This window comes from Saccopteryx bilineata, chromosome 3 (assembly GCF_036850765.1).
Source record: "Saccopteryx bilineata isolate mSacBil1 chromosome 3, mSacBil1_pri_phased_curated, whole genome shotgun sequence".
NCBI lineage: Eukaryota > Metazoa > Chordata > Mammalia > Chiroptera > Emballonuridae > Saccopteryx > Saccopteryx bilineata.
Window position 1 is genome coordinate 282,047,556 of NC_089492.1, and position 23,902 is coordinate 282,071,457.

The following is a 23,902-nucleotide window of genomic DNA, read 5'->3' on the forward strand; positions in this document are numbered from 1 at the left end:
GAGATGGTTGCCCCAAGGAAGAAAACGGAGAAGGGGGGGAACTAACCTTTGTGGAAGGCCTGTGTACCAAGTAGATTGTTCCTAAGACAGGGGGTACTTACGCCCTCCTGTGTCCAGAACTCAGTGGCACATAATGTCTTTCTCTTAGGCTGGCACTGCTGACCTTTCTCATCAAAGAGTTTACACTCAAGTCATTTGCCCAAGTCTGCTTCCATGTTAGGAGCAGCAGGAAACAGACTAAGCTTCTGGGTAGAGGGTCGCATCCTCTGAGTACTCCCCTTCCCGCAATTTGGGGATAAAGGAACAATGGACTTGGAATCAGGCCCCTGAGCCCGACTGCTGGCTTCACTGCTTCCAGGGAAGGCCCCTCTCCCCTTGGGCATAGGGGGATGTCTCATCTCCTCCCACTCCTCTTCCTAGGGAGCACGGCTCGGACAGCCGGAAGTGGCTCAGCTCCGAGCCGGCTCGAACCCACTGACCCTGCGGAGTCCTGGCTCTGGACAGCTGTTCAAGGCCTGCAGACAGATAGGTCATCAGGCAAGGACTGTTGTCAGATTTTGCTTTTGTGGCCTGGTAAGCCAATAAACACCAAGAACCTCAGCCTTTGTCTGGTGCTGGGGCCCCTGCCCTCTGGGCACTCACCTGCTTGTTTGAGATCCTGGTGTCAGGGAAGAACCCCTGCCCCCAGGTTTTCACCCCTCCACTGGGCTCTCAGGGCACAGGGCCCCAGCCTTCCTCGGGCTTGGGAACCCTGAAGCAAACCCTACCCCTGGTCAGGTCCCTGGCTAGAGGTGGCCCTGGGTGCAGAGTCTGGATCTTCTGCGCTCTCTCAAACAACAGAGCAGGGTGCTCCTGAGATGAGTGTTTCCTTCTGGACTAGGAGCCCCACAAGGGCAGGAATTCTCTGCACTTGCTTGAAGGGAGTGGTGAACACAAGGGAAACACTGAGAAGACCCTGACCCCTAAAAGGGGCAGACCCCATGGAAGAGCAGGAAGGGCTTACCCATGCTGTCACCAACAGAGCCCCAGGACCGTGGGGTCCCCTCTCCTTGGAGCCCAAGGGCATGGGCCCTTGCCCTGCCTCCAACACACACACCAGGCCTACTTCTCTAACAAAGAAAGAGCGCTCCTCCCTGGAACTGAGTAGAGGTAGCTCCCAGTGGTTAAATAAGCAGACAAAGCAAGAAGTTAGGAGGCCAAGGACTGAAATGAGGACAAGGCTCTGACAAGTTTAAAACATGTATTTAAAATACAATTTATAAAATGCTTAATCTGCCGACTCAGGAGCCCGCAGTGCGGGGTGGGGTGGGCAGCTGCCCGCTAGACCAGCAGAGCAGGACTGCAGGGGTGTGGCCCTCCCTCCCATGCCCTTCTGTTCAGACACCCAAGGGGCCCATGTGCACCCTTGGGATCACATGGCCAGAAAACAGGACCCAAGAGGTTTCTAGAGTCTCTGCTTACCAGGTAGGCTGGGGCCGCCCTACCAGCCCATCCCTGAGCAGAGCGTCCCCGGATGGGGCAGAGCAGGGTATGGCTGGGCTGGACAGAGCAGGGCGGGGCAGTGGGCTCTGGAAGGGGCTGATGGTAGCAGATAGGGTGTTGCCTCCTGCCTGCAGGTGGGGAGCACCCTGATTGAGTGGGCTGAGAAGGGTTGGTCACCAGGCCCAGACCCCCAGCTCCTTTGGTTATAGGCTGACACAGAGTAGTGGCTCATGGGAAGCAGTTAGCTAGAAGGTCTGAGGCCTGGCTCATGGGGTCAGAGAGGAGCTGGGAGAAGGGGACAGTACCATGAAGGCAGATAAAGGGGCAGCAGCCTCAGGTTTCTGCACCCCCCCCCCCCCGGGGGGTTTCCAAGCCAAAGCCTGCAGCTCACTTTAAAAAGTTAAAAAAAAAAAAAAAAAAGCACTTAAGGAAAGTTACAGACACCTATCAAAAAAAAACAAAACAAACCCCCCCAAAACAAAAAACACAAACACACAAAATCCAAACCGTTCTCCCATCTCCCCTCCCACCTTCCCCAACACAATAGTTTCCTGTTTTTGTTTCTTTTTTAAAAAAATTGCCCGCTACCTCTCCTGGGAAGCCAAGGAATGACTGCTAGTGGGTGGTGACAGGCACACAGCGGGCAGAGCCCCATCTTTGGCCAGGGGGAGGTGGAAGCACTAGTCCCTGCTATAACCTCAGTCCACAGACCCCCATCAGTCAGTCTTCCCTCTGGCTCCATTAGGGGAGGGCAGGGTGGCAAGAACAGGTTGTCCCCAAGGCTGGGCAATCAGCACTTCTGCCTTCCTACCTGGCCCACATCTGTACCTTTCTCCAACTGAAAGGACAGTTTCACCTTGGGCCAGAAACCACTATTACACGAGGGGTGGACACTGAACATTGAGAATGAGGAAACTTGGTCAGGGCAGTGGAACTATAAAGACAGCAGCCAACCTTCTCACTGGCCCACTCCTGGAGGCAATGCCCAGTCAGAACCCTCTGCGGGCACAACTCAACACACTGTGGGTTCTCACTGACTGAAGTTCTGTTCCAGCTCCACTCACAGACAATTTCCTGGCTTCACACAGTTTTAAGACTGTGCTACAAGCTAGCTGCTGATTCAGCTGGCAGCTGGCCCTCCTTCCAAGGGGAAGATGGAATGAGACATGGCTTGCTGGGCCTGGCCTACATTCCCATAGGGCAAGGCCGAGAGCCAGGTGAACCAAAGGTAGTGATCCTCCAAACCCGAGCTTGTCACTTTGGCCACCACAAGCTGCCCTAATCACAGAAATGTCACACCAACCACTCCGAAACTCATCCACTGAGTGGGGAGGCCCTCGTGCTGGCTGAGGGGTAAGGCGCAGTGCAACGGAAGAGACCCGAGAAGCCTGAGAGGAGCCAGACAGTTCACACAGAGCCGCTCTGGGCGGCTGCCCCTTCGTCTCTTCCACCTCAGGAGCTAAAGCAAATCTCTAGACTCCAGGGACAGAGGGGAAGCTGCCTTCGTTCCAGGCCCTTGCTCTGGACAAAGGGCGAAGGAGAGCCTGGGTCTGTGGGGAGCCAGTCTGCCATCACCAGTCTGAGCAACGCGCAGCTCGTCTTTCCCCGACGTGTGCAGAGCGGTCTGCTCCCTAGGCAGCTTCACAACGGAGACGCACCAGCTGTAGTTACTGAGCTGTTGCCATCAACAGAGATGGCACTCCACAGACACCTTCTGACCACACTAGGCAGGAGGCTGAGTCCTGGAGCCACACTCTCTCTTGGCTTTCCTTGTGCTGACAGCAAAAGACCGAACAAGTGTCACATCCCTCACCTGTGAGCTCAGGAGTGCAGTCTCACTCCCCACCCTCTCCTAGAAGGAGCAGGCCTGGCTGGTGGGGAACCACCCTGAGGGGAACGGGAAGGGAAAGTGTTTACTTTCCCTATCTCCCAAAATACTAGAGGTGGGGTTGGCACCCTCCCCAGGCTCTCTGAGCCTATAGAACTAGCCCAGTCTCCAGGTAGGGCCATGATGCCCTGGGACTTAGCCAGGGGGAGGGAGGTATAGGCATGGGGTGCTCATCTGTCCTGGGGGCTACAGAGCCCTGCCCCTTTTCTGGGCGGCAGTAGGTATAGAGAAGCTAAGCTCACCAAAAACCTATTGGTTAATGTTTCTAGTAAATTTCCCAGAAACATTTTTAAGTAGACTACCAAACTACCCTTTCTTAATTAAAAATTCATTAAACTGCTAAAACCCTCCCATGCACTTTTTCTTGCAAATCAGGTATTTGTATAAACAAACAAAAATTGGAAGGAAAAAAAAAGAAAGGATATTTTTTAAATGGAACTTGCTTTTAAGTGATGAAGACATGCACTTGGGGGCGGGTGGATGGGAGTTCTCTTTGTTTTGAAATCCCAAATTAATGAGCATGATAAACTGTTATTGCTGGCACTGGCTTTACCCCAAGTGGCACTGTCGACTCTCTACTCTCAGGTCACCTAATCCCCACCCTTTCCCTTTCCATTGACTTGGGACAGCCCTTGTAGACATGCCAATCACAGTGGGAAGGGGGGGTAAAGGGGAAGGTCACAGTGCATGGGGTTCAAGGTCACAGTGGGCGGAGCAAAGGGGATCACAGTGCAAGTAAATCAGGTCCTTCCCTCTGCTCAAGTCCAGCTGTCTGCCACGGCAGTGCGACCCGTGGCGGATGACCCAGGAGGCGGTGATGGCGGCAGCGATGACATCCTTTCTTGCCTGCATTTATCTGCGCTGTTTGAAGCCTTGTGACCCATCAGGACCCAAAGGCTGTCTGATCACATTATTGGGCTGCCTGCTGTCTTCGGGTTGGGAGATCCTGGTTGGCCTGAAGGAAAGAAGATCAGAGGGAAGCTTGGAAAAGGGTTTGAAAGAGATCCCCATATCTTAAAACCAAGCACCCCTGCAGCTGGGGCAGAAGTCCCAGCAGCTATCAGCCAACTCTGCCCCCTGAGCCTGCTGCTTTGGCAAGCTGACTCAGGGCCTTGCAGGCTGGGAAGCTCCTGCGTGGTGTGGGCGGCCCACGTCCCCCTCTAGCCCCTGCCGCACTCTTCCCTCCAGTCTGGCTCACCAGCAGGCCTCTAGAGGCACGTGGAGCGTGCAAGGCCCAAGCTGAACAGCGCAGTGACCATGGACAGCTCACTCTCCACAGAACCATGAGCAGACTGACAGAGTGTTGGGTCAAGGTACAGCCTCCTAAGCCAGAGCTCAGAAGAGCGACCCAGCCCCCAGCACTGGTTCCCACCCACTTCTCTCTAAGTCATGTGGTTAATGGTTTACTCATATTACTACAGAAATGGACTTTTTCTACTCTGCCAAGTGCACGCTTAGAGGAGACATAATGGAAGCCTAACAAAATAACAAAGGGATAGAAAGAAGGAACACAGATTAGTTCAACTTCCAGAACATCAAGCCCAAGGAGGCCTCTCAAAGTTATAAAGAGGCTATTTGAACAAATACTGCTTTACCAGGAGGTGACAAACTTAAATACCACCTCTGGGACTGCAGAGAAAAAAAATACCAGAAAAAAAGAATTTAGAAAATTCACAAAAACATCCCAGTGAGCTATTATGATGAGAACCAGACAATAACACCTAAGCACTGAACTGGGCACTTCCATTGTGTCAAGCAGGGTTCCCAGACCCCTATGGTCATTTAATGCACAACAACTTGATGAGAAAGGTACTATCAGCTTATGAAGACACAAAGAGGTTAAGCAGCCGAGGTAGGCTCCAACTCTAGCAGATTTTGACTCAAAGCCCATACTTTTACCTCCACGCCACACTTCCCTGAACACTGTCTGCAGAGGCTGTGTGCCAGTGAACCAGGACCTCCTCAAGTCTCTCCGCGCAGTCTAGGAGCCAGTGTGGCACGATGAACTGGCCCAGTAGGCTGGCTGGATTGCTGGGGCAACCATGGGCCCAGCCCTGACTCTGCCTGCTTCTCATGACTCTACATGCAGCCAGTCTCCTCTCCTCTGTCCTCCTCCTCTTCCTCTCTCTCCTTCTCCTCCTCCACCTGATGGTGGCCTGGTGCGGGGCTAACAGCCTGCAGCTAAACTCACCGGTCGAGGATTGGTTTCTCTTGCTCCTCCTCAGGGCTGGCGCTGCCCAGGATCCGCTTCCGGGCTTCGGCGTACTCTGCCTCCCGTTGCGCTAGGGACTTGACAGGAAGGGCCGGCCTGCTGGTGGAGTTGGGGCTGTTGACCACACCGTTGCTGGTGGGCCTCTTGAGGATGCGGATCTGTGGGGGGGGGCCCGCGGGAAGGCTATCGTCCTGAATCACAATGGGCACTTTGGGAGGAGATTTGGATTTCCTGCTGACAAAGAGCAAACACGGCTTCACAGTCCAGCCCTTGACTGAAGAGGCCCATCCATGTCCCACACCCACCCCTCATCGCCTTCTCCTAACCCTCCTATTTCTAATCCTTGTTCTCTGGTCTCTGACCAGACATCAGAATTCTCACTCCTCAACAAGGGTTTCTCGAAAGAGCAACCCTGCCATAAGCTCGCACAGGCCACAGGTCGGCTCCTCAGACCTAACCCCGGGCAAAGGGGGCTGGAACACCACTTCATTTTCTGCTCCTATTCCCATGTTCATCACAGTTACACCAACCAGTATTTTGCCCCTATAGCAAAACATTACATGTCCATAATCCGATGACTTCCGTTCAAATCCCAGCTTCCCTACACAGATCAGTGTAACAGGCTGCTGTGGTGGGAGCCCCTTAGCTTGGGGATCAACAAAGTATTCACTCCCAGCAAGGTCTTCCACCACATATGCTCATACCAAACTACCAAGAAGCCCGCTCCGCCATCCCTGCCTGGCACCAAGACAGGATTTACCAAACCGCTTCAGCCTTCTGGTGAGTGACCTGTGCCTCCCAGAGACAAGTTACCACCAAATAACTGGGTCACCTCTTCAGAAGAGCTTCTGAGCAGAGACAGCTCGCTCACCAGGGCTCTCTGGTATGCTGGATGCGGCGGGGTTGGGGGGAAAGGACGATTCTAGACACAGTGCTTGGCAGTGCTCAAAGGAGAAGCATTGTCCAAGGCTGGTGGACGTGCACATCAGGCGATGTGTCCACAAGGAGAGGCGGAAAACAACATAGGAAGGAAAAAAAAAGCCACAGGAAAAAAGGAATCCAAGCAGCAATGACCACCCCTCAACAGCCACAAAGACCCTCCCCAGAGCAGTCAACTAGCTTCTCTTCAGAACCAAACAGCCCACAGGCAGCTGTTTCCAGAGCCTTGGTTGTTAGGAGTAGGGACGGGAGGAACTCAGCTGCTGTCAGAGGAATAAAACAAGTCCTGGGCAGGACAGGAATGGCATGGCAAGGGGACAGCAACCAGGTGTTAGTGTGGTTGCTGAGATGAGCGGACAAGGAGCCAGCAATCTGATCAAAGAGGAAGGGACCCAGGGAAGCTAGTGGGCAGGCAGGACACCCGAGTTCCCTGGGGAATGTTTGTGCAGACCATTAGGCAAGTCCAGAGAGGCCCTCTCCTCCTCCTCCCTGTCATTGTCCCTGTGGGAAGCTGAAAGGTTACCTAAGCCCAAAGACAGACTGCTGAAGTCAATTTCCACCTGCTCTGGAAATCCACTTCCTCCGCTCTGTGGGTGGGGAATGAAGTGACCTACAAGGTCTAAGAATTTCTGAGAATCCTTTCTTCCAGGACACCCTATAATGATGCCCTAAGGCACCAAGTCACAGAAGGCCCAGAGAAACCATCCATCCAACCCCTTTATGTCACAGAGAAAAGAAACTGATGTCCAGAGGGGGAATCAACTTGTCCCAAACATCAGAGCAACGGGGAGCAGAGCTAGGCCTAAAACCCAAGTCTTATGATTGTCACTGCTTCACTTCCAACAAACCACCTCACCTAGGGAGCCCACTGGGGTAGGAGTCAGTTGCCACACTCCAGTCTCACGCCCAAAGCCACCAGGTCCTTGAGGGAAGGACTCACTGCCCAGGAGCCTGACCTGCTAACCCTAAAGCCAGCTGGAGGACATCACTGACTGCCCAGCTCTCAAATGGCAGACAGCAGAGCCCTCAGACCAGACAGCAGCCTTACCTCTCCTTTTGTGTGATCTTCAGTTTTTTTTCCAACCGTCTGTCTATTTCCTAGAGGAAAAAAATGTATATAAAAAGTGGAAAGAAATCTCTCTCAAATAAAAACTTAAGTGTTTATTTTTCAGAGCTAAGGGCAATGTCCTCTCTGACCAGGGACATGACTGTGTCCTTTGAGGTGACATATGTGGACCTACCTTTACTAAAACTCTGGGCTTTGGGGACCTGACTCCCTGCGGGTTCATTGCCCTCCATCCCCACAGGGACAGTGATAGTTCTAGACCTCATCATTCAGCTGGGTTCTTTGCATGGCCGCCCAGCTGTCCTTCACAGAGCCACTCAAATCAACTTTCTAAACACAAATCTGACCCTGTGACTTCCCCACTTAAAATGCTTCAAACTACTTGCCCAATCAAGTTCAAGCTCCTAAGCACACCTCACCCATACTTTCTGTTGTCTTCTATTCCTGTTCTACACCACAACAACACAGAGCTCTTACTAACCCCCAGAACCCATGGTGCTGAGACACCTGCCTGCAATGTCCTCCCCCTTGCAAACTCCCATTTATCCTGCAATACCCAGTCTGGCTACCTACTCTCCTTTGTGAAGTCTTCTCTGATCCCATATAGGTAATCACCTGCTCCTCAGAGATAAACTCTCCCTTTTACATTCCTTCATGATCACATGCATCACATTTTATAATCTACTTTTTATTGTCATAATTTTAACTGTCTGTAGTTAGCGCCTAGCAAAAAAAGGCCTAGAACAAAACAGAAGCGTCAAGTCTGTGGAGGAGAATGGCAGTCTCAGTCCTCAGCCCCTCAGCCCCACGCACTCCGGGAATCCTCCACGAGTCCGTACACATGACAAGGGGAAGCTGTGTAAACAGCAGACCACATGTCCAGGCTCCTTAGCTGCCCCACTGCTTTTTCTTACAAAATGTCCCATTCAGCTATCTTCAGTGAGGGTGAGACCACCTAGATTCTAGAGAGGGGAGAAACTATGCAAAATTATATATTTCTCTGGAGAGAAGATCTGTACAGTGGTTCTCAATCAGGGTTGATTTTGCCCACCAGGGGACACGTGGCAATGTCTGGAGACATTTTTGATTGTCACTACTGGAAGGGAGGTACTATTAGCATCTTGTGGGTAGAGGCCAGGGAGGCTTATAAAATCTTACAATACAGAAAACAGCCCCCAGAGCAGAGAATTATCTGGTTCCAAATATCAATAGTGCTAACCCTGACTAATAAGAGACATGGGAGTTTCAAAGGAGTCTATTACTTGCAAAATGTTAAAAATCATGCCTTTAAAAAAAAAGGGAATCATTGCTTTAGTACAAAGTCTTTGAAAATTGCTGAGATCCCTCATGGCCCAGTGAGTAGCCCATTTTTATAAATGCTCTATATGTCCTGAAAAATTACTAAATTTATAGTGACAGATGCAGTTCCAGCTGGATAACTATATTGTTCAAATATTCTAAATTCTTACTAATTTGTTTCACCTATTGACTATGAGAAGAATCATAGAAAGAATTATTCTTTCTAGTAAATTAAATAGTTTATCATTATGAAGTGATCTTTTTTACTTTAAAATCTATTGTTTAATATTTATAAAGCTGCGCCAGTCTTCTTTTGGTCATTATTCCCTGGAATATATGTTTCTCTATTTTTTACTTTTCATCTTTCTAATGTTCTTATTTTTGTCTCCTATGAACAATACGAACCTAGACTTAAATCCAATCTGACACTGATATCATTCTGATTGGTTCTAAGTTATGTTAAAACTATTTTGTTTGATGAAAGATTCAAAATATATTAAAAGGCAAGCACAACAGACTGTGTTCTGAGGGAACCATGAACTCTCTAGCTAGGAAACCCCTAGAATGACCAAGCTGTTTTCTGTGAAGAGTCAGAGAAAATCTATGCCCACAGCAGTCTGTCAAAACTGGGATTCTGGCCCTGGCCGGTTGGCTCAGCAGTAGAGCGTCGGCCTGGCGTGCGGGGGGACCCGGGTTCGATTCCCGGCCAGGGCACACAGGAGAAGCGCCCATTTGCTTCTCCACCCCCTCCTTGCTCTCTGTCTCTCTCTTCCCCTCCCGCAGCCGAGGCTCCATTGGAGCAAAGATGGCCCGGGCGCTGGGGATGGCTCCTTAGCCTCTGCCCCAGGCACTGGAGTGGCTCTGGTCACGGCGGAGCAGCACCCCCTGGTGGGCAGAGCGTCGCCCCCTGGTGGGTGTGCCGGGTGGATCCCGGTCGGGCGCATGCGGGAGTCTGTCTGACTGTCTCTCCCCGTTTCCAGCTTCAGAAAAATACAAAAAACCCCACAAAAAACAAAACAAAAAAAACCCTGGGATTCTCCTACAGCTATTTTTAATTAATGCCAGTGTCACTGCCCAAGCAAACACTATGTCTCACGTTAGTCTAATATCCATTATCTTTTAAGGGCTTTCTACAAATAACTTACAGTTTTAAAGATCCACAATGTATCATTTTGCTCCAATCTAAAAATGAGACTTCCTATTCAACTTCCTCTCTACCATAAATGTAAAGTTTACCATCTGTGGGATTTAGATACCTTCAAACAGGGTCAATACCAAATGCCTCCACCAGCCAGGCAGGTAACTGAACTCCATATGCAGGGAGCATCAGTGGGAAAGTGAAGGACTACCAAGGCACTAAAGAACATTTGCCCTGCTATTTTAGGAGAAATTTAATTCAAGATTTTTATGGGAAAGCTCTAAATGTTTTTTTTTTTGAGAGAGAGAGAGACAGACAGACAAGGGAAAGAGATACAGTGACCTTGGGCTTCAAGCCAGTGACCACGAGATCACGTGGATAATCCCATGCTCAAGCTGATGACCTCACGCTCTGGCTGGTGAACCTGTGTTCAAGCTGGCGACCTCCAGGTTATGAACCTGGGACCTCAGTGACCCAGGTTGACACTCTATCCACTGTGCCACCACTGGTCAGACAAAGCTCTAAAATCTTAAACTTATGATATGAACTCTTGCTTTCACATCACTGTGAGAGTCAAATAAGACACCCAAGGCCTTAGGGAAGACAGGGAATCTGCCCAGGCCCAAGAAATAGAGCCTGAGTGGGAAAAAGCCCTTCAAGAGGGCATGTGATCCATGTATGAGTAAATGTCTCTGTCCCTAAACTAGGACAAGACCAGCAAACTTGGCATGTAATATAAAACTACTCGCTTTAAAAATAATACTTTACATCAACATAGTGTTTTATGGCTATTATACACTTTCCCAAACACTCATTTTCTGCTCACACCAACCCTGACTGATAGACAAAGCAGCTTTTATCCCTCTCCGTTAGATGATGGTGATGCGGCTCAGGGAGGTTAAGGAACTTACCCAAGCTCACAAATTTGTACATTGTAGAGGCAACCTCAGACCTAAAGCCTATGGAGGCCCTACCTTATGCTGCTGAATACTCACAATTGCTCAAACCCCTAGAAATGCTGGTCATGTCATTGATCTTCTCTTCTTCATCGCCCCTGAATTCCACACTGCCTCATTGCATTCCAATAACTAACACTCACATCACATTCCATTACACCAGGCAGGTCGGCTGAGAAGGGATTCTTCCATCAGATTAGAGTGGGTTATAAACCCATCAGCTTCAGTGGAAAGCTGATCCTGACCATCAGCAGCAGATGGCCGCTGGATGTCAGCGTGCTCAGAGCTGTCCAAGCAGGAGAGGGAGTGCTCTGCCAGCAGCTGGGGAGGGCACCGCATCTCGCTCTGGAGTCTCTCCAGGTATCATGAGTCAGTCCATTCTCTACTTGGACAAGGTCTTGCAATCAATCTGCTCTCCGACTCATGCTCTGAAGAGCTGGACCAAGTTGAAACTTTCCTACAGGGTACACTACAAGGAGAGTATCCATCTCCTCCAGAGTTGCAACAGTTGAATGGAATTGAACAATCCTCAATATTTTGTGAGAAAGGACAGATGTGGGCCCAACCAGGAACCTTATCATCTAAGGGCACCTTCCCTTTTTACAAGGATGCACAGAGCCCTGGCCCAAGGGCAAGGCTTCTCCCATGTTAGAAGCCCAAACTCCATGGCTAGTGAAAGAAACCCATAAGCTCATCACTCTGACTCTGGTGCAGGGAGGGTCATAGGGCACAAGGCAAGTGTTAGGGCATAAGCACATCAGAGGCAAGATGCTAAAACAGTTTGATTTCCTATGGTTCTCCAGGGAAGGCTCTTTATTTTTTGTTAAGTAGCACTGAGCATACTCCAGAAGATGACATTTTGTGCTGTGATAAGTGGAGTAGCCTCCTTTCTGTGGGTTAAAACCCTAAACAAAAGATCTGTTGCCTGACCAGGCGGTGGCACAGTAGATAGAGCGTCAGACTGGGATGTGGAGGACCCAGGTTCGAAACCCCAAGGTCGTCAGCTTGAACGCAGGCTCATCTGGTTTGAGCAAGGCTCACCAGCTTGGGCCCATGGTCGCTGGCTCTAGCAAGGGGTCACTCAGTCTGCTGTAGCCCCCTGGCCAAGGCACATATGAGAAATCAATCAATGAACAACTAAGGAGCTGCAACAAAGAATTAATGTTTCTCATCTCTCTCCCTTCCTGTCTGTCTGTCCCTATCTGTCCCTCTCTCTGTCTCTGCCACACACACACACACACACACACACACAAAAATCTGTTGTTACCAAACACAGGTATCACTTGCCCTGCAGGACTATACCTCTACAAAAATGAGGTGCACACTTTTTGATCTAAGAGAGGAAGTGAAACCAGAAGGAAATGGTAGAGGCAGAACGTCATCCAGAACCACAGTGGGGAATAAGGTGGTTCTGGATAGGGCTGGTCCCTTGTGGGAGGTAATGGAGAGGCCACAGCCACAAGGTGAATGAAATCAGATATTAACACCTGCAAATTCAGCTCCCCAAGGAAGCACAGCTCCACTGGATGCCCTTGACCTTGCAGGGAGGATATTCGTGTGAGCCTCTGACAGAAAGTCGGGGATGGAAGCTTATGAGGCGAAGAGCAGGGTAGGAGACATCTCAAAAAGCCTAATTTGTAACATAGCCATAATCTTCAAAACAAACAAGAGACAGAGAAGACAGAAATGTATCTGCAAGGGCAGGTAGATTAGTGACAGGGTCATTCCTGTAACAGCAAGGGATGGGTGAAGAAGAAAAAAAGGTGAGAAGGGGGAAGAGACTAAGAAAGGCAAGAGAGAGAAATAAACAGGCTTTGGTGCGAAGTACAGCAAGCACAGCACCATCACAGTTGTTCTGTCCAGCTGGTCAAGACACAGACTTTAGCCTGACCTGTGGGGGCGCAGTGGATAAAGTGTCAACCTAAAACACTGAGGTTGCTGGTTCGAAACCCTAGACTTGCCTGGTCAAGGCACATATAGGAGTTGATGCTTCCTGCTCCTCCCCTTCCTTCTCTCTCTCTCTCCTCTCTAAAATGAATAAATAAAAAATCTTAAAAAAAAAAAAAAAAAAAAAAGACACAGAATTTATATTTCACTCAGGGGTGATGAAGCCTTGGGGGACCGATTCAAACTCGCCAAACTGCAAGAGACAGAGTAAACAAACCCAAATATGCACCTGTTAACACTACGGTGGTGGGAGTGGGCGCCTGACCTGCTGCTGCCCATGCCCCAAGGCCTCCCCTGGGGTCAAGGGTGCAATGTCCTGCTCCTGCACTGCATTCCTCTCTCTGATAACCAGAATCCCCTGTTCACCAATGCGACTGATAGACTCCTAAGAATCCAAGCCATCTTTTAGTAAACAGAAGTCTAAGGGGCACCCCTGGTTCCTAGCTGAGCTAGAAAATAACCTCTCTCCTCTCTCTCTTTTTTGAGAGAGAGAGAGAAAGAGAGAGAGAGATGAGAAGCCTCAACTCGTAGTTGCAGCACCTTAGTGGTTCACTGACTGCTTCTCATACATGCCTTGACCTGGGGGCTCAAGCTGAGCCAGTGACCCCCTTGCTCAAGCCAGTGACCTTTGGGATCAAGTCTATGATCCCACACTTAAGTGAGAGCTCAACCTGGTGACCCTGGGGTTTTGAACCTGGGTCCTCAGTGTCCCAGGTTGATGCTCTACCCACTGCACCACCACCTGGTCAGGCTCATACTCTGTATTTTTATTTCTCCTGAATTACGGCAGGTTCCTTTTTCTCTTCTGAGCCCTTGAGGTTGGCAAGTTTGCACCTCTCCTCTTCTGTAGCTATGTTTACTAAGTGATCTCATCTAGTTCCACAGATTTATAAACATTGATATACAACTGCCAACTCGATATTCCCAATTAGATTTCAAAAGGCACCTCAACCTAGCACGTCCAAAGCCAAACTCTTGATTTTACCCACTCACCCAAGCCTGGTTCCTCCCATGTTGCCTCTACCCACCCCATCTCAGCGGTTCCAGTCTAGCAGCTTAGCCTAAATAAAGCCTTTAGAGTCCATCACCTCCGATGCTTCTTTCACATCCTATATCAGCAGATCTTGGTTCTGCTTTCAAAATATCCTGCCCTGGCCAGATAGTTTGGGTGGTTAGAGCATCGTCCTGAAGTGCAGATGTTGTGGGTTCGATAACTAGTCAGGGCATGTACATGAACAGATTGATGTTCCCATCTCTCTCTCTCTCTCTCTCTCTCACACACTAAAATCAATAAATAAAAAACTTAATATATATGGACTGAATTTTCTCAACACTTTCTGTTGCTGTGAACACCCTGGTCCAAATTACCTACAGCCCCTGAACGAGCAGTTACAATGCTTCCTATTCAGTCTCTGTTCTTCCACTCTTGTCCCTACAGTTTATTTACACATAGCAACCAGAATAATCTTTTTAAAAACCAAGTCAACCCCTTGCATGGCTTCCTATTTCAAGGTGATATCCACCACAGCCTACTAGCAGTGTCTACAGGGTCCAGCTCCCTGCTACCTGTGACCTCTCCCCGCCCTCTACCCATTCTCATGCATGCTCCAGCCCCAGGGCCTTCGTCCTGGCGGCTCCCTCTGCCTGGCATGCACTTCCACCAGCTTCTACATAGCTTGCTCTTACTCCCTTCAGGTCTCTCTACCTATCTTTATTTGAGAGGTCTTCTCAGACTTTTTAAAAAGAAAATGGCCCCTGGCAGTCACTTTCTATGCCCCCAGGCTATTTTCTTTTTCTTCATTGTGTGTAAAAAACATTATTGTTTACCGTTCACTTTTCTTCACTAAAAGTAATCTTTGTGGAGCCAGAATTTGAACTGGGTCTATCTGGTTCTTAAATAAGGGACAAGATCCATACTCAAAACAACAACTAAGGCTGCCTGAGGTATTTCTCAGCAGTGGGGGTGCCAGCTGTGTTCTCCAAGCACCTGCCAGAGGTATGAGTGAGGAAGACACTGTGCACTCCTTCACCACCTCTGATCCTCACTACACCCACAGGATACACAGCAGTCCCATAGCATGCTCCAAGGTTAAGTGACTTGCTTAAAGCCACTCAACTAGTAAGTGACAGAAATGAACCCTAAACCTCAAAAGGAGAAAGTGAAAAGATTCCCTAGAGTGGCTGGGGGTGGCTGCAGGAACTAATCAAGGAGGATAAAGGCTGACCAACGCCCTCCAGGCCTAGGTTTCTAAGGAAGGACTTAGCGGTAGCAGAGCACAACTGAGTTGAAATCTTAAGCCCAGATTTTTAAATCTGTGAAGAAATACCCAAAAGGAACCAATTCTTCAGCGGAGACCAATTTAGATGTATCCCAGGCTGGAGGGCCTGGGAAACTCTGTAACTGCCATCTTGAGACAATGTATATTATTCTGCTTTGAATGCCTCTTCAAAGGGTCTCCATGGGGGAGGGAATCTATACAGCCCTTTACCTTAAAGAAGGAGAGCAGGCAGGGGTTGGAGTAATGGTGGTAAGCCCTACCCTTGGAATAAACGGGGTAAAATCTAATGGGCCCTCTTTTCCTTGGGTTTATTATTGCTTTCCCCCTTTTATTTGTCATACAACACTAAGTAACTTAGAGGAAACAATGTATGAGTCCTCAGCAGAGCAAGAATGAGACCCCTCAGCCAGTCTTAGGAACTTCACACCCTTACTGGACAGAGGCTATACTGTCAGTGGTAAAAGAGCAAGCAAACAATGTCCCTCACACTCAGGGCAACAGCACCCTCTGCTCCAATATGTGCCTTTGAATGATGCTTTAACTCTCAACACCAGGCAAAACGGAGTACTCCAGTTTTACAAATGAGAAAAAGAAGCTGGGAGAAAGGTAGGCAGTGATTTGTCCAAAAATCAGACCTGGCACTTAAACCTTGAGCCTGTTCTTCTGACTTTTTTTTTTTATTATTCATTTATTCATTTTAGAGAGGAGAGAGAAAGGGAGAGAGAGAGACAGAGAGGGAGAGAGAGACAGAGAGAGAAGGTGGGGAGGAGCTGGAAGCATCAACTCCCATATATGCCTTGACCAGGCAAGCTCAGGGTTTCGAACCGGTGACCTCAGCATTTCCAGGTCGACACTTTATCCACTGCGCCACCACAGGCCAGTCTCTTCTGACTTCTATTGCCATACACAGAGAAAGGGGGTTATGGACCTGGCAGAGGTAACTGACTCCTTTCTTGCTACCTTTTATTATAATGAAGACAGCTAGTCTCTTCTCCCAAAGAAAACAGGCATACAGGATTTGCAGGATGGTCACTGGATCTCCTCCAACCACCAGGTTTTAATCAAACACCCAAGGGCACAGTTATCAAAGGCACTCAGCAGGGGCAGCAAACAATGCCTCCAGGGCCTAGAATCTAGACAATAAAGTAAATGCCCAAAGACAGCAGGACAGAACACAATAGGTAACAGTTCTGGGGCTGTAGAGGAGAGGACAGCAACAGAGACCCAGTAAAGGTAGTCAATATTTTAAAAATGTGCAGCCCCCAAAATCTTTAGGCCAATATCCAAAGGCTTCCAGTCTATAACTGCAAATATAGAGATCTCTTATTCAACCTTTTCAAGAGATCTGAGCAAAAATTATTTATATTATCTCTTTCCACTAGCCAGATGTTAAAAAGTTATTTTCCATCAAGATTACAACCAGCATCTCACTTTTAGTCACTGTTCTTAGTATTAGAACTGAGAGCAACACCATTCTTTGGTTCTTGTGTTCAAGTTTCTCAAAAGACACAAAATGTATCAGCTCATTATCCAGGCTACAAAAGCAGGGGATCAATCCTAGGAGAAACAAGTAACAATACTCCAAAAGAAACTGCAACTAAGCATAGTAAAGCACTTAACTACATAGTTAACTGCTGAGAAGCAATGTAAACAAAACAAAAAGGTCCCTAAAAGTGACGCCAACAGCCAGGGCTGGAATACATCATGATTTCATCTCCAGGACACTAGGAATAATAGTATCTACATCCTATTAGGCCACTGAGACCAATGGGATATGAGTATGAAAATGCACTTTACCTGGCCTATAGTGACCCCTCAAGATGCTCTGAAGTCTGACCTCCAACGGGATAATGAGTGTGAAAATGCACTCTACCCGGCCTATAGTGACCCCTCAAGATGCTCTGAAGTCTGACCTGTGGTGGCGCAGTGGATAAAGCGTTGACCTGGAATGCTGAGGTCGACAGTTCGAAACTCTGGGCTTGCCTGGTCAAGGCACATATACAAAGCAACTAGTATGAGTTGATGCTTCCTGCTTCTCCCCCGCCCACTCTCTAAAAATCAATAAAGAAAATTTTAAAAAGAAAAAAAAAACAGATGCTCTGTAAAGGGCCTGTGGGATTTAGGAGCTTGCTGGCTTCTGGGCAGTGTCCATTCACCAGTGAGATGTGCAACTAGGCAGCACAAGCAACTGACAGCTGGAGGGTCACAGATGCCAAGAAAGCCCGAGCATGATGGATAATAATTCGGCTCTCTAGGTTAATGAAGAGTGGTGACAGTCTTGACCTTTCCAGATTTAAGTCACAACTGCCCTGTATGAGCTCATCTAAGGATCATGCCCTTGAAGAATGCAATTTTAACTGTACATATTTATAATTTATTTTTTAGAAAAGAATGACTTATTTCCTGTGTTCATTTTATAAGGCAGAGTTTTGGGTGTGGGGAGGGGATGACCTACTGTGAGGGACTTTTTGAAATGTCCTACCCTTAGGGATAAGATTCCTTATCTACATACAGACCACTGTTGGGATTTGTCACTAATTGTGGCAGTTAGCAACATTTGAGGTGGTTGGTTTTACCTTTATCTTTCTATCAACATCCTGCATAGAATTCCCTGTTAAAGGGAAGTATACTTGGCAGAGGCCAGCAGAGACTAGCAAAGTTAAAAACCTTCGGGAAGAGAAATCTCTATGGTTACTACTTTAAAAAAAAAGTTTTCATTCTGCATTTTGGCTGCAGATATAAGAAGCTAAACTCAATCTTCTCCTAGGAAACCAACAAGTCAGCAATTGTCCTGACAGGAAAAATTTTCTATTCCTCTGGGGAAAGTGTGCAGGAAAAAAACACACTATACCTTGTGAAGGCTTGCTACTTGATACAGCCAGGAACTGCTGTTTAAATGGGAGGGACAGGGCGGTGCACCACAGTGTAGAGATGAACTGGAAATAAAGGCTGGCTCAAGAGTATGTTGGAGTCATCAGACCTAAACAACAGCGCCTTTTCTCTTGCAGGGTTTTACCACAAGTTTTAGAACAATACAAGTAAGTTCTTTCCCATTATAGAATCTCCCCGGACTGCCCAAATCTCTAGCCCACAGCCACGGCAGCTTTCTTTAACAATCAGAGCATGCTGGGAACAGGCCCCCTCATGCGGCCTCAATGAAAAGAGCTGAGAAGTTACCAGTGAAAAGCTCATTATACTCCTTTCTTTGAAACCACAGTAAAACATCTTTTTCCAGAGTCCCAGGGACAGACTGCTTAGCACTATCATGTTTAAAGTGGCCAGATGCTTTATAGAAAGCCCCCTCTGAGGACCTCATAGTCCCTAGTACTCAATCTTCCCCAAAGGACCAGGAATAGCTTAGAAACGGCTCCTTTAGGCATAGTACACCTGAATTTGTGCTTTCTGACATCACAACTCTTAAACTCCTTCTTTATATAGACATAAAGAAATCAGCATCAGCCTGACCAGGCGGTGGCGCAGTGGATAGAATGTTGGACTGGGATGCGGAAAGACCCAAGTTTGAGACCCCGAGGTCGCCAGTTTGAGTGCGGGTTCATCTGGTTTGAGCAAAAGCTCACCAGCGTGGACCCAAGGTCACTGGCTTGAGCAAGGGGTTACTCAGTCTGCTGAAGGCCTGTGGTCAAGGCACATATGAGAAAGTAATCAATGAACAACTAAGGTGTCGCAATGAAAAACTGATAATTGATGCTTCTCATCTCTCTCTCTGTCTGTCCCTCTCTATCCCTCTCTCTGACTCTGTCTTTGTAAAAAAAAAAAAAAAAAAAAAGAAATCAGCATCAGGTAGCCCTGAAATCACTGTTATTTGCCCACTACCGACAGCCACTGTACACCTTCCATAATGATAACAGTTACAGGCAGTGCTGAAGATTCCTAAGTGAGGTGGCAGCCATGCTCCAGGCAGAATGGCCTCCTCCCTAAACAAAGCAAACCAATGTTCTTATCTCTTAAATTAAAATCTAACTACATCACTACTCTGCTTTAAATAAAGCCTTCAAAGCTCTCCTCTGCTTTCAGAAAAAGTCCAAGCTCCCCAGAACTAAGTACAAGGAGGGCTCTCCTGCTCTGGCCCCCGCATACCTCTCTAGCCTCATCTCGCTCCACTCAGCCCTGCCAACCCCCTACCCTCCAGCCAGAAGGAAATACTGTAGCTGTTCCATTGCTGTACTATTTTCTCTTGCTGCCTCCTTACCCAATGCGGGCATTGGCACCATACTCTACCTGCTCCTCCCAAACTTACTACTGCTTAATTCAACTGGTCCTTTGAATCTTAATTTAGGCATCACTTCTACAAGACTGTCTCTGATCCCAGTCATGGTACCCCATCTAGGCCTCTTCCAAGAAAGTGCTGCCTTACCTGTCTGACTCCTCTACTGGACTGTGCCAGTGCCTGGTACACAGTAGGTATTCAATGTTTACTGACACCTTTCTATAGGCTTATATATCACCCATCATCATTAATGGGGTAATGTTTGGGTGACTGGTTCAATGGAGGTAGGAAGTAAATTTGAATTCTTAGTCCAAAGACTAGTCAACCTTTAACTTACTTAAGATACATCACCTTTCAATTGCTATAAGACTTGTTCTAAAGATAAAGAATAAAAGGCAACTTTTGAGATGCAAGGAAATTAGAGAGGTTGTGAATGCTTTATAATAACTACCAGTCCAATTTCATAAATGTTTCATCTGCCTTCCCCTAGGACTGGGTTAATTCATTACCAACAAGGTGGATTAGGAAACAAGTGAATATAAAGCTTTAAACCATCAGAAACTGAGCAAACGGTTGATATGATTTTGGTGGAGGAGCACAAACATGCCTTCCAATTACAAAGCCCTCCATTTGTTCCTTGAGATGTGCTTAAGACAAAGGAAACAATTTAGTTTGAATCAACATTAACTAAATTTTACATTTTCATTTTTCCCAAAGGTGGTATATTTTTAAAGAAGCATTTTCCTGAAATATAAGTTATATTTTTTGAATTTTCCTTCGATTGGGATGTAACTCCTTGAGAGGAAACAGGTAGAGGGACAATTTTATATCAGATAAGCATTCACCATTCTAACTAAAAGCAAAGAGCTGCCTATTTACAGAATACTTTAGGTGTTCCTCAGAGTCAATCTTCTGAGAATGACACAACAGTGCTGTATTGAGTGTTCTGAAGATAATGCAGGAAACGATGACCTAAGATGTACGGACAAGTAAAAGAGTAATTCTAGCATGATGTCAAAATATTTTTTTGTGGAGGACAGGGATCATCACCTAAAGCCTCTACTTTCAAGGGTTAGAACTGCCTCCAATTAGGCACATTAAAATCTGAATGTTCACTTTGAGAATTAGTCTACAACCCTATTTGCTAGTCCTCTTGCCACTCAGGTTTGGGGCTTTTTTATCTTCTGGTTTTTTTTGTTTGCAAAGGGGAAGTAACTTAATGCTCATTACCATATGTCAGTTGGGAGTCTGTAACCTGAAGCTAAAGTGGCTACAGCTGATAGACATGTAGTCAGTTGGTTTCACAGTGATGTAGACATAATGCTTCATCCTGTCTCTCCTCCTCCTCCTTTTTTTAAAAAAAGATTTTATTTAGTATTGATTTGATGGGGGGAGGGAAGAAGTAATCGCTTCATGTTGTTTACTGGTTGCCTGTCATATATGCCTTGATTGGGCAAGCCTAGAGTTTTGAACCAGCAACCTCAGCGTTCCAGGTTCGCGCTCTATCCACTGTGCCACTACAGGCCATCTCCCCTTCTTCAAAAGTGCACATTTACAAGACCCTTTGTAAATTTTGAATAGGGAATCAAGTTCAAGAGAAACTTCAGCCTGCCTGTGATGGAGCAGTGGATGGAGCACTTGACCAGGAAGGTGGAGGTAGCAGGTTCAAAGCCCTGGGCTTGCCCAGTCAAGGCACACACGAGAAGCAATCACTACAAGTTGATGCTTCCTGTTCTTCCCCCACCTTTCTCTCTCTTGCCTCTCTCTAATAAATAAAATCTTAAAAAACAAAAACAGAAAAAAAAAACCTTCAAATGTAAGCCTGAAGTAAACATATTAAAATTGAAAGTTAATACCCAACACCCAAGCGTTCCACAGGTCCTCAAGCAAGGAGGCAGCAAAATGCTAGAGAATGAAACCAGCTGGAGTAAAATCTCAGCTTCCCCACTATCTGTGTGACCTTCCACAAGGCCTGTTACTCCTTAAACTCAGTCTCCTTGTTTATAAAAGAAGAATGATGCCTGTACAGATTATTTCAATGGTTTAATGAAATAAAAGATAATAAAAGGGATCTCACATTTTGTCAGTTACTGCTCATTAGGTCAATGATGCAAAATTTGTATTCCATCTCTGTACCTAGTACTTTTAAAGGGTTTTCCTAAAGTAAAGGATAGTAAAAAGAACACTGGACAAGTGTCAGAAATTTCTAAGTTAAACCTTACATCTCCGAGGTTTATTTAGCTGTAAAAATGCAGTACTGGTCTCTAGCTGATCTCTAAGCCACTTACCCATTCTGAAAAACCTAGTTTTCTGAATCCTACACTTGTCTTTGTTTTTTACTTTATTTCTTTAATATGAGAAATTCCTGTCCTTTTGAAATAAGTGAGGAAAGGCAAAGAAAGTCTAAGATGCTCAAGAAATTTATCATTTGAGTCACATTCAGAATGTAGGCCAAGCTTTTCTGCAGGGGGCAGGCATGAGGGGTGTCGGAATGATTCACTGGTATTAGTGGTAGGCACCAGACGTCTCTACTGGAAATTTTGCATTCTCTGGCACAAAGTCATTGCTCAGCCACACTCTGCCTAGCACATTAGCAGACACTCAAAAGTGTTTGTTGACTGAATAAATACCTAGATGACACCTGTTGCTCCCTATAAAACCTTTCAATTGCTTTCTATACTCAAGACAAAAATCCAAGAAAGATGGTTAGCACATAAGGACTGTAGTAAATACCTTTTGAACGAATTAATTCTTCAAATTCTCAGTCGTGCTCAGTGGAAAAACAAACGCTGTGAGGGAAATGCTGAACCACCAGAAAAAACTTTGAAGCCAAGTTTCAACATTCCCATAGAGATACACCCACTGCTGCGAGGGTCAACTTCTTGGCCTCTTCCAGAGCTGACAAGCACCCTGCAAGGCGCTGGGGGAAGACACCCCAGCTCCCGTTCTACCCTTGTACACTCGGCTCTCCACGCCCTACTTCCAACAATTAAACCTTTAAGGCCGATGTCACTTGAGCCAGCACTGAACAGACGCAAACACGGGGAGGTCAAAAAGACATTTCCCCATCTTCACAAGGGTCACGCCGAAACCGCAAACTCTGAAAAGACCAAATTAATCACAAACCTTAATAGAATGGGCTGTTCCGGCTTGGAATAAACTATTTCCCTACAGCTTCTGAAGGCAAACAAAAACTCCAAAAGCATGTCAAACGATCCACTTCCCCCTGTCCTCCTTTGGAAAGCGGCTACTTTCTACTGTATATCGCACGCCTCCCATGTCGACCCCGGCGAGCACGCTCCGAGACCCTCACTGAGATCGCTGGGTGGGCCCCGGAGAGAAGGGCTGCCCGCTGGGCTTACGGTCTTTCTGGCAGGCGTCCCCTAGCGACCCGCCGGCAACGGGCTCTCAGAGTAAAACTGAAAGAGGAAAAAACCCACTCACCCACCGTGGCAGATGGAGCAACGCGGTGGAAGATTTTAGTAGCGAGTTGAGGGGCCCAAAGACGACTGTTTCCCTTCCTGCCCTTCTCCGGAGCCCGGCACGCCGCCCCAGTCCGCGCACCAACCCCCATCCACTCGCACACACCCACACGACACACACGGTGTGTCGCTCCTCATCACAGGACAGGAACTTTAAAATGGTGCCTCGGGCGGGAGGGTCCTAGGGGAAAGGAAGGGTCCTAGGGGCGCGGGGCGAGGGAGTAAGCTGGCGCAGGGGCCAGGAAAAACAGGCCTTGGGTGGCGGGTGGGACACCCCGGGTGACGCGCACGACGCGGGACGCAAGAAGGCGCACCGGGCAAAAGTGGAGGAAGAAATGGAACGCGGCCCCTTTAAGAGGCCTTCACAGCGATCAGGAACTGGGGGGCCTCTCCACCACCCCCAGCCCGGCGTGTGGAGCCCTTCCTTGGGGATAACCATCCTCAGACCCACTCCCTGGAAGCTTCTCTCACGCCAGGTCCCGCCCGGCCCTGCCCCGGGACGGCGGTTCCTCCTTACCCCGCTGTCTGCCGCCTCCTCCCAGCTCTCAGCGACCTCCTCATCTTCCATCTTACTCGCCGCTTCCCGTCCTCCCCAACCCCCTCCCCGCGCCTGCGCCCTGATACGCGCCTCCGTCGCGGGCGCGGGCACGCAAGGCTTTACTCAATGGACCCCACCCCCCTGCCAAGCCCGGAAGAGGCGCTAAGCCAGGGCCCATGATTGTCGAAGAAGCCATCTTGGAAGAGGGCAGAGAAATGAGAACGTTGCCATTTTTCTTAAGGGCAACGTGTTATCTCTTGTTGAATGGGAGTCCATGTGAAAGTCCTCCTGCCTGTGGGAAGTGTGATTTTTGGAACCATCTTTTCTAAGGGCAAGACATTAAAGAAAAAAAATTTAAGTGAGGAGTAGTTTTCATAAAGTGTATATTTTTTTTTCCAAAAAATTCTGAAAACATTTTTTTTTGTATTTTTTTTTTCTGAAGTTGGAA

At 47.8% G+C, this 23,902-nt stretch overlaps 2 protein-coding genes across 5 annotated transcripts in view; one reads left to right on the top strand and one right to left on the bottom strand.

Moving 5' to 3' along the window:
• The window catches only part of SPATA21 (spermatogenesis associated 21), a 57,856-nt gene extending 55,887 nt beyond the window's left edge, over nucleotides 1–1,969 (top strand). Inside the window, exon 13 of the mRNA XM_066266579.1 lies at nucleotides 421–1,969. Coding sequence (XP_066122676.1) covers nucleotides 421–478 — 58 coding nt within the window. The 3' untranslated portion in view covers nucleotides 479–1,969. The remainder of the gene's footprint in view (nucleotides 1–420) is intronic.
• SZRD1 (SUZ RNA binding domain containing 1) lies at nucleotides 1,224–23,557 on the bottom strand. Of its 4 annotated transcripts, none has more exons than XM_066270338.1 (4): nucleotides 23,434–23,557; nucleotides 7,570–7,619; nucleotides 5,562–5,813; nucleotides 1,224–4,325 (listed from the first exon to the last, which is right to left on the bottom strand). In XM_066270338.1, exons 1-4 carry the CDS (start codon nucleotides 23,482–23,484, stop codon nucleotides 4,223–4,225), a joined length of 456 nt encoding a protein of 151 aa, XP_066126435.1. In that variant the 5' UTR covers nucleotides 23,485–23,557; the 3' UTR covers nucleotides 1,224–4,222. The 4 variants fall into 4 exon arrangements, with proteins under 4 accessions (XP_066126435.1, XP_066126434.1, XP_066126433.1 ...); XM_066270337.1 differs by having other exon boundaries at nucleotides 5,562–5,816; XM_066270336.1 differs by lacking the exon at nucleotides 23,434–23,557 and adding an exon at nucleotides 22,883–23,098.
• Nucleotides 23,558–23,902: the final 345 nt, after the last annotated feature.